The 10,003-nt window shown below is 55.8% G+C and overlaps 2 protein-coding genes across 4 annotated transcripts; both read left to right on the top strand.

Annotated features, from left to right (window-relative positions):
- Positions 1-5,875: 5,875 nt before the first annotated feature.
- On the top strand, positions 5,876-8,067 carry ZNRD2 (zinc ribbon domain containing 2). 2 transcript variants are annotated; one of them, XM_074013189.1, is made up of 4 exons: positions 5,876-5,927; positions 6,021-6,172; positions 6,303-6,387; positions 7,875-8,067. In XM_074013189.1, exons 1-4 carry the CDS (start codon positions 5,909-5,911, stop codon positions 7,910-7,912), a joined length of 294 nt encoding a protein of 97 aa, XP_073869290.1. In that variant the 5' UTR covers positions 5,876-5,908; the 3' UTR covers positions 7,913-8,067. The 2 variants fall into 2 exon arrangements, with proteins under 2 accessions (XP_073869290.1, XP_005577325.1); XM_005577268.5 differs by lacking the exon at positions 7,875-8,067 and adding an exon at positions 6,807-7,184.
- On the top strand, positions 7,951-9,596 carry FAM89B (family with sequence similarity 89 member B). 2 transcript variants are annotated; one of them, XM_005577265.5, is made up of 2 exons: positions 7,951-8,383; positions 8,765-9,596. In XM_005577265.5, exons 1-2 carry the CDS (start codon positions 8,093-8,095, stop codon positions 9,041-9,043), a joined length of 570 nt encoding a protein of 189 aa, XP_005577322.1. In that variant the 5' UTR covers positions 7,951-8,092; the 3' UTR covers positions 9,044-9,596. The 2 variants fall into 2 exon arrangements, with proteins under 2 accessions (XP_005577322.1, XP_005577324.1); XM_005577267.5 differs by having other exon boundaries at positions 8,755-9,596.
- The last annotated feature ends 407 nt before the right edge of the window (positions 9,597-10,003 follow it).

Here is a 10,003-nt window from a genome sequence, read left to right as displayed (position 1 = left end):
TCTGCATCTGCAAGCCAAGATGGGCAGGGTGGCAAGAGATGGGCTGCTGCTGGGGAGGAGGAAAGCTACTGTGCCATGAGGGCTGTGTATCAGGTGCTGTGCCGCCTCTACGTGTTGTCCTTCTGAGTTCTGCATGTCTTTGGGAAGAAAGAAATGGCTCTTGGGGAGGGGGTGGGTGGGTAGAAGGCAAGGGGACCACACTCATCAGTTTTATTTTTTTCTGAGACAGAGTCTCACTCTGTTGCCAGGCTGGAGTGCAATGGCACAATCTCAGCTCACTGCAACCTCCACTTCCTGGGTTCAAGCGACTCTTGTGCCTCGGCCTCCTGAGTAGCTAGGATTATAGGCAGCCACCATCACCACTCCCAGCTAATTTTTGTATTTTTAGTAGATATGGGGTTTCAGCATATTGGTCAGGCTGATCTCGAACTCCTGGCCTCAGGTGATCTGCCTGCCTTGTCCTCCCAAAGTGTGGGATTACAGACATGAACCACTGCGCCCGGCCTCGATCATCAGTTTTGAAGATGAGGGATGGAAGTGATGAAGGCCTGGAGGGGGCAATGTTGCCCTAATGCATCTCTCTCCAAAGACACTTTACTGAAAGTGGCTGTTATTAAACCCCTCTGATGTGCCACTTACTGTGAGTAGTAAAACGATGGACACCGAGAGTTGGGATTGGAAATGAAATGAAACTATCTTCACACTTGATAAATAGGGTGCTCTTCTGCCCTGCCACTCTTCCCTGCTTTTTGAGCACAGGAGAAATCTACTGGTAAGAGCTCAGGCTCAAGAGGTACACTGGCTGCCACCTGCCACTCCCAACTGGGTGACTGTGAATACATCTTACTACTCCAGGCCTCAGCCTCCTCATTTGCAAATTGGGAATGATAGTAAGACCCAGCTGCCAGTGTTGTCCTAAGGAATAAGTGAAATACTTCATACATAGCTCCTAACAGTGCCTGGCCCAAAGAAAATACACACACCAAGTTGAGTGTGATTATTTTTATTGCTGTATCATCCAGCCACTTCCTGTTTCACAGACATGTCAAGGTGATTCACATTGCAGTGAAAACCAAAAAAAAAAAAAATGAATAGCTGACCCCTTTTCTGTGCCTGTGTGAATATACAAATGATGTGAGTTATGTTTTTCAGAGGCACAGCAATGTGGCATAGGCAACTTGTTGCCATGTAAACCATCCCCACAAAATCAGCCAGCCCAGGGAGAGCTGTAATTGAGCTGTGTGTGACTGAGCTGCCGTGGTGTGCACTATCACCCAGAAAAGAGCCTAACTACAGCCGTGTCATCAGTGCCACAAGGAGGGACCAATTTGGACTGGCTCACATGAAGGTGTGATTCCCTTCCCCCTTCCCGTCCCCTCCCGCTCCTCCTTTCCCTCCTTTCCCTCCCCTGACTGCATGCTCTGTTGCCCAGGCTGGAGTGCAGTGGCAGGATCTCTACTCACTGCAACCTCTGCCTCCTGGTTCAAGCGATTCTCCTGTCTCAGCCTCACAAGTAGCTGGAACTACAGGCTCGCACCACCATGCCCAGCTAGTTTTTGTATTTTTAGTAGAGATGGGGTTTCACCATGTTGGCCAGGCTGGTCTCAAACTCCTGACCTCAAGTGATCTGCTCATCTTGACCTCCCAAAGTGCTGGGATTACAGTTGTGAGCCACCATCCCTGGCCGAAGGTGTGGTACATTCTGTTGGCAAGGGAAGGGTGTGAAAGAGTCCAAGCCCACTGCTCCATAGACACTGGCCTGTCCACTGTGACTGTTGCGAATAGGTTTTACCACCAACACCTGTAAGCACCTTCTATGTCAAGGACTATGAAGCATCTGAGATCTTATCCAATTTGCAACCTGCCAAGGTAGCCCATCAGGTTCAAGGATGCTGGCAAAATACAAGAGAGTCCTGGGTCAGAGACAAAGGACTTTATCACTGTGCAGCAAACAGCACGAGCACCAGCATATTTCCGTCAGTTCCTTTTAACCCTAAGTCCCATGGGGGTGATGCTGATGGGCTCAGGTTAGTGCGGACATACAGAGTGAACTGCATTGTGGGAGAGGACCCTAAGCTTAGGAAACTCAAAGCCAGTAAGCATGGTTGTCCTTTGCTCTGGAGGGAGACACCAACTCCATCTTCCATGGCTGTTCCCTGGATAAACATCTTTGAGCTGGGCGCAGTGGCTCACGCCTGTAATCCTACCACTTTGGGAGGCTGAGGTGGGCAGATCACCTGAAGTCGGGAGCTTGAGATCAGTCTGGCCAACATGGTGAAACCCCGTCTCTGCTACTGCTATGGCTACTGCTACTAAATTAAAAAATTCGCCGGGCACAGTGGCTCACGCCTGTAATCCCAACACTTTGGGAGGCCAAGACGGGCAGCTCACGAGGTCAGGAGATCGAGACCATCCTGGCTAACATGGTAAAACCCTGTCTCTACTAAACATGCAAAAAAAAATTAGCTGGACAGCCAGGTGTGGTGGCTCACGCCTGTAATCCCAGAACTTTGGGAGGCCGAGGCAGGTGGATCACAAGGTCAGGAGATCGAGACCATTCTGGCTAACACAGTGAAACCTTGTCTCTACTAAAAATACAAAAAATTAGCTAGGCATGGTGGTAGGCGACTGTAGTCCCAGCTACTCGGGAGGCTGAGGCAGGAGAATGTTGTGAACCCAGGAGGTGGAGCTTGCAGTGAGTCGAGATTGCACCACTGCACTCCAGCCTGGATGACAGAGTGAGACTCCATTTCAAAAAGAAAGAAAGAAAGAAAAAAAGTAGCCAGGTGTGGTGGTGCATGCCTGTAATCCTACTCAGGTGGGTGAGGCACAAGAAATCGCTTAAACCTGGAAGGTAGAGGTGGCAGTGAGCCAAGATCACACCACTTCACTCCAGGTTGGGTGACAGAGCGAGACTCCATCTCAAAAAACAAACAAGCACCAAACAGGCATAAGTGGCCCCATTTTTGTTTTGAGTCAGGGTCTTGCTCTATCACCCAAGTTGCAGTGCAGAAGCCTGATCATGGCTCACTGCAGCCTGGATCTCCTGGGCTGGGAGCAATCCTCCTACTCAGCCTCCTGAGTAGCTGGGACTACAAGTGCATGCCACTGCACCCGCTAAGTAAAAAATATATATATTTTTTAGAGATGGGGTCTTACTATGCTGTCCAGGCTGGTCTCAAGCAATCCTCTTACATGTCCTCCCAGAGTGCTGGGATTATAGGCCTGAGCCACCGTACCTGGTCTACTGTCCCTGTTTTACAGATGAGAAATTGAAGTCCAGAGTGATGAAGTAAATTACTCCAGGTGATATAGTAAATAGCGGATCCAGGATCAAACCCAGTCCTGCCTCATTCCAGTTCTGTGTCTTGTCTACCCTACAGTGGAACTTAAGATGGTGAGGAGCCCTGAGAGGAGAAAAGTGGCAAGAATCTTCTTGAGCAGTGAGAGAAGAGGGATGCAGGGAGGATGGGAGATGGGTGTGCATCTCTGTATGTGTTGTCTGGATGTGGGGGGCCAAGGCCAGATTTGTAGGACCCTGGAGACCATAACAAGGACTTTGGATTTTGTCTAAGTATGATGGGGAGATGCCAGATTTTTTTTTTTTTTTTGAGACAGAGTCTCACTCTGTTGCCCAGGCTGGAGTGTAGTCGTGTGCTCTCGGCTCACTTCTGCCTCAAGCAATTCTCCTGCCTCAGCCTCCCAAGTAGCTGGGATTACAGGCGCCCGCCACCACACCTGGCTAATTTTTGTATTTTTAGTAGAGATGGGGTTTCACTATGTTGGCCAGGCTGGTCTCGAACTCCTGAACTCAAGTGATCTGCCTGCCTCGGCCTCCAAAGTGCTGGGGTTACAGGCGTGAGCCACCATTCCCAGCAACCAGATGGTTTTTAGTACAAGAATGACACTGTATTTTAAAAGAATTATTCAGTTTCCTGCTTATATGGGGATAATACCCCATATAAGGTTATCATGAGGAGTAAATTGGAGAGATTAAGTGAGAGGACTCATATAAGGGTCTTTGTAGGTGCGAGGCAGAATAGACAGTTGAGTGGTTATCGGCCATAATGGTGACATAGTCGGCGCACTGAGGAATTCAGGGTAGGGCTGGGAGCTGGAGACAGTAATAACCTGGGGGTCTATGCGTCCAAGAGATGGTATAGAGATAGTTCCTCTAGTCAGCCTAAGGCTGGGTGCACTTCACTGTAATCCCAGCACTTTGGGAGGCTGAGGTGGGAGGATCAGTTGAGTCCAGGACTTGGAGACCAGCGAAACCCAATTGCTACAAAAAATACAAACAAAACAAACACACAAAAAACGGTGGCTCTAGTGCCTGATAGAAACGACTTGGGGTACAGGCCCTAAGTCAGGTACGCTGCTGCCCAAGAGCCTGACTGGTAGATGGAGATGCGAAAGGGGCACAGGGCTCTCTAGGTAAGCAGGAGGCAGCAAGAATGACAGTTCCAGGGGTTTTACGTGGAAGGAAGAGGAGGCCAGGAGGAGGGGACTTCAGGTCAGATTGAGGAGGCATGTGCCATCCGGAGGAGGAGACTGTCGATGTAATTATGAAAGTCCAAGTCCTGGCCGGGCGCGGTGGCTCAAGCCTGTAATCCCAGCACTTTGGGAGGCCGAGGCGGGTGGATCACGAGGTCAGGAGATCGAGACTATCCTGGCTAACATGGTGAAACCCCGTCTCTACTAAAAATACAAAAAACTAGCCGGGCGTGGTGGCGGGCGCCTGTAGTCTCAGCTACTTGGGAGGCTGAGGCGGGAGAATGGCGTGAACCCGGGAGGCGGAGCTTGCAGTGAGCCGAGATCACGCCACTGCACTCCAGCCTGGGAGACACAGCGAGACTCCGTCTCAAAAAAAAAAAAAAAAAAAAAAAAAAAGAAAGTCCAAGTCCTAGCTGCTTTTCCATTGCCCTGGTGTACAACCTCAGGCCCTGCAGACTGCACATCTGAGGACCCCTGCCTGCCCTGTCTGGCTTCTCTGAATCTAATAAGGGAGAGGATGCATATGGAAAAAGAACACGGAACAGAGAGAGAGAGAGAGAAAAAGAGCACCAAGGTCCAAGTTCAGAGAGCCCTGGTAATTTTAACTTGCAACTCACCTAAGAAGAGCCTAACGGTCGCAAGAGTATGTAGGAAGGACCCAACCCGACCCTGCCCAGTACGCAGCACCCAAGGGCGGCTGGAAGCGCAATGCGCGTGCTGAGTACAGCGCTATTCAGTCCGCAGGCTTTTTGAGGATTTCAATTTCAAAGAACGGTCGGTTTCGGGGCGGACTTTGCTTCAGTCCCAGGCCTTGGGAAGCAGCGGGGTGACAGACTGGGACACCAAGCAAGCAGAAGGGGAGGGGTCTTGAAATAGACGGAATGCGAGAAGGCTCCCCTCCTGGCCAGCCTTGCTGGGCGAAGTGAGAAGCACTGAGGCCTGAGGAAGCTCCACGAATGCGCAAAGGGCCGCTCGCTGTGATTACTCGGGTGGCGATGTTCGTGATGATGCCGCTGCCCCGCCTGCGCCGAAAGGGAAACCCCAGGGGAGGCGGAGGCCAGCGGGGATTTCTCAAGCCAGCTGGTCCCCTTCATCCACGACGGAAAGGAAGGGCGACCTCCCGAGGCCACTTTCAGGTCTTGCGACCGGAGCAGAGCTACCACGGAGACGCTCCTCCCGAGGCCTCACGCGTCGGAAGGTTCATGTCCCCTGGATTCCGGCTGACTGACGCGTCCCCTGGGCAGGTTCTCGGTAGCAGCCGACACGCCCCACTCCGGGCACAGCGAGATCTGAGGACCACGCTGAGGCGTCATTTCCGCCCTGAATCTTGGGCGCTACAGAAGGGGCGGAGCCGCAGCGGAGGGCGCGCCGCTTTGACGTCACTTCCGGTGAGCCCGGCAGCGACAACGGCGACATGGCCCTCAACGGAGCCGGTGAGGACTTGGGCGGCAGGGGCTTGTGGCTGTGAGGTACGGGAGGCAGCCCGCTCCGGCAAGACCCCCAGTCCCTATGCTTCTCTTCCCCAGAAGTCGACGACTTCTCCTGGGAGCCCCCGACTGAGGCGGAGACGAAGGTGCTGCAGGCGCGACGGGAGCGGCAAGATCGCATCTCCCGGCTCATGGGCGACTATCTGCTGCGCGGTTACCGCATGCTGGGCGAGACGTGCGCGGACTGCGGGGTGAGGCGAGACTCGGGCGAGTCAGCAGGGATGGGTCTGCGGGTCGGGCCACTCAGCCCTTCCTCAGTCCTCCCCTCTGGACTCCATCGCCGGCGTCTCATTCCGGCCCCATGTTCTTTTTGGTCCGTAGACGATTCTCCTCCAAGACAAACAGCGGAAAATCTACTGCGTGGCTTGTCAGGAACTCGACTCAGACGTGGATAAAGATAATCCCGGTGAGGGTAAAAAATAATCCGGGAGAGGGGCCGGATGTGCTTAGGGGGGAAGCGTGGTAAGTGGTGATAGAGGCCCGAGAACAGTAGGCCTGGGGGGCGACAGTGGAGTCTCTGGGTGGGGCAGAGGTAAAATGATTTCTCCTTTAGGCTCTAAAGAGGACCATTAACTCAATAAGAGAACTAAGCACCTCCTGTGTGCCAGCCACTGCGCGAGAGTCTGAGCTCAATCAGGCCCAGTACTGATGGAGAGTTGAAGCTAAGGCATAAATGTGATACAAAGTAGAAAGTGGATGAATTGCCTTATAGAGGGACAGGGAAAACACTTCAAGCACAGAAAGAGCAGAGCAGGAAAGGAGATGGCTCACGGCTGAGGTGGGCCAGGCATCCTGACCATTCTACCCACTTTCTCCTCTTTTTAGCTCTGAATGCCCAGGCTGCCCTCTCCCAAGCTCGGGAGCACCAGCTGGCCTCTGCCTCAGAGCTCCCCTTGGGCTCTCGACCTGTGCCGCAGCCCCCAGTACCTCGTCCGGAGCACTGTGAGGGAGCTGCAGCAGGACTCAAGGCAGCCCAGGGGCCACCCACTCCTGCTGTGCCTCCAAATACAGATGTCATGGCCTGCACACAGACAGCCCTCTTGCAGAAGCTGACCTGGGCCTCTGCTGAACTAGGCTCTAGCACCTCCCTGGAGACTAGCATCCAGCTGTGTGGCCTTATCCGCGCATGTGCGGAGGCCCTGCGCAGCCTGCAGCAGCTGCAGCACTAAGAGAAGCCCCTGAGAAAAACCCTCTAGAAAAACAGCTGTTCCTCTGTGTGGTTTATTCTTTTCCTGGTTCCGAGTGTGCATGCCAGCCCCAGCTGCACTCACGTTTTTCCTACTTTTGGCCTCTCACCTCTCCACTCTCTGCTCTCCTTGACGCCCTGAGATGAGTTGAACTTGTTTCTGCTCAGTTTCCCGTCAGGATGCGGGAGTAGGTAGATGACTATGTGATGCACCTTTTCTAAGGAAGAGGTGATAGCCTTTTCAAAGGTAGCAGCCAGAGGGGTGGACCCTAGCCTTGTGTCTGACAGCACATCTGCAGCCTCCTCCGCCATCCGGTGCCCATTCCCCACCTGGAAGTGAGATTTTGGGTTCCAATCCCCTTGATAGATTCCGCTCCTTTCCCTGAGCATCCTGACCCTATCAGCCTATTCCATCTCATGGCCACCCCAGGTACTCAGCGACAGGAGTTTGTGGTGACCTCAGCGTCAGGTGGCACGTTAGGCACCAACTGTGGACTTGCCAGTCTCCTGATTCCACTGTTAGATCATTTTTCTTGGGAGGGTAATGGGCAGAACACAGTGTGTGTGGGGGCGGGGCGCGGCGGGCAGACGGGGTAGCGAAAAGAACCACGAAGAAACCACGCCTGCCCCCTTCGGCCTTTTTCCCCCTCCGCCGCATTTTTCCAACTCCCCTTGAGTGAGTGGGTGCCCCGCTGTCTTTTTCTCAGCTTTACGCGACGTGGTCCCACAGCCGTTGCCTTTTTAAGAGAGGCCCGGCCCATGCGGAGGGGGTGGGGCAGAGGCGGAGTCTGAGGAGCTGAGGAAGGAACAAAGCGCGGCCTGCGGGCGGCGGCTGGGCTCCGGCGGGGCCGCGGGGTGCGGGGCCTGCGGGCAGCGTCCCGGGCGGAGTGTTGGGGAGAAGGAGGTGGCATCGCCGTCCGTGGCCATGAACGGGCTGCCCTCGGCAGAGGCGCCGGGCGGGGCAAGCTGCGCCTTGGCCGGGCTCCCACCGCTGCCGCGCGGCCTCAGCGGCCTCCTTAATGCGAGCGGGGGCTCGTGGCGGGAGCTGGAGCGCGTCTACAGCCAGCGCAGCCGCATCCACGACGAGCTGAGCCGCGCCGCCCGCGCCCCGGACGGGCCCCGCCACGCCGCCGGCGCCGCCAACGCGGGACCCGCAGCCGGCCCGCGTCGTCCTGTCAACCTCGACTCGGCGCTGGCCGCGCTGCGCAAGGAGATGGTAAGTGGGTGGGCGCCGGGCCAGCTGGGCGGGGGGCTGATGCGGAACGCAGGGGACTGGGACAGGCGATCTGGGTCTCAGAGGACTTGCAGGCACCAGTTGGGTTCCAAGGGTTATGGTAACAATAATTAGTGATAGTTAAAAATTATGGCAGTAGTTACCATATATTTTCAAATGATCTGCTGATGTTACTTCATCCTGCTAAATGGATAATAACCCCATTTTTTGGGTCGTGACTAAAGTTGCACTGCCAAACAAACAAAAACTTTGTTTAGGAAGGTGCGGGGAAGATGGGCTGGGGCCCACTGTTCCAGGGGGCAGGGCTGGGCTGGGCTGGGGTGGCCTGGACCCCAACTCCAGCCCACCCTCAGTTGTCTGCAGGTGGGGCTGCGGCAGTTGGACATGTCCCTGTTGTGCCAGCTGTGGGGCCTGTACGAGTCAATCCAGGACTACAAACACCTGTGTCAAGACCTGAGCTTCTGTCAGGACCTGTCATCCTCCCTCCATTCGGACAGCTCCTACCCACCGGATGCGGGCCTGTCTGACGATGAGGAGCCTCCCGATGCCAGCCTGCCTCCTGACCCACCACCCCTCACTGTGCCCCAGACGCACAATGCCCGTGACCAGTGGCTGCAGGATGCCTTCCACATCAGCCTCTGAAGAGCTGGGGGGCAGGGGGCACGCACCCATGCAAAAGGCTCAGAAACTCCCCCTCCGGCAAGCCCTCAGACTGCGGAGCCTGCGCCTTCCCCCATACCACCTCACCTCACAGGAGGGCCAGGCATGTATTCCTCAGAGGCGAAACTGCCAAACCCTTTCTCCTGTCTTGGGTTGACTGGCACTGGGGCGGGTACCTAGGGTACAGCCTCTGCCCATGGTACTGGGCCTCCACTTCTTCCACATGTGTGCACCCCCAGCTTGGCCAACCCTCAGCCTTGCAGTGGGGCCCGAAGCATCTTCCCCTCCCCTTGGCATCTCTGGGATTGGGATGAGTGCCTCGCTCCCATCTCCTCCTCACCTTTTGTTGCTATCGGCAGCTGCTGGCTCAGGGGCATCCCACCTCCGGGCTCTGGGTTCCTCTGCCCTGGTAGGGCTCCAGGACCCGTCCCAATACCCACCCATGGCCAGGAGGGCCAAGGCCCCGTGCTGGATATTTAAATTTAGGGGCCGGCCTCCAGGGCGCGTAGATAAATAAATACTCTCAGCGTCGTTGTACTCTGCCTGGCTGGCTCTGGGGCGGGAAGACCGCGGCGTTCTGGCAGGTGCGGCCCCGCGCTCTGCCGGCGGGTGGCGCCCGAGACCCCCGAGTGAAGGTCCTGCCGTCCCGCCCGGGCGGGGCTGGGGGCGCTCCCGGCTGGCCGAGCTTGGCTCAGCCGCCCGGGTGACTGCGGTCGAGTCACTTCCCCTCTCTCGCCCGCGACCTCCGAGTCCTCCGCCTCCTCCCAGTTCGCTTCGGGCTTTCCCCGCCGGCCGGGAAGGAAGGAGAAGGAGCCGCCCACCTTGAGGAGGGAAACTTTCCACCCCGCGCGGGGCGGGGTTGGGGCGGCGCAGGAAATGGGTGGCCGGAGTCGGCTGAGCAAGGGGCCCCGGCGGGGGCGGGGGAGGCGCCTCCTGGAACGG

This window comes from Macaca fascicularis, chromosome 14, assembly GCF_037993035.2.
Source record: "Macaca fascicularis isolate 582-1 chromosome 14, T2T-MFA8v1.1".
Classification (NCBI taxonomy): domain Eukaryota; kingdom Metazoa; phylum Chordata; class Mammalia; order Primates; family Cercopithecidae; genus Macaca; species Macaca fascicularis.
This window is presented reverse-complemented; position numbering and strand designations above follow the sequence as displayed.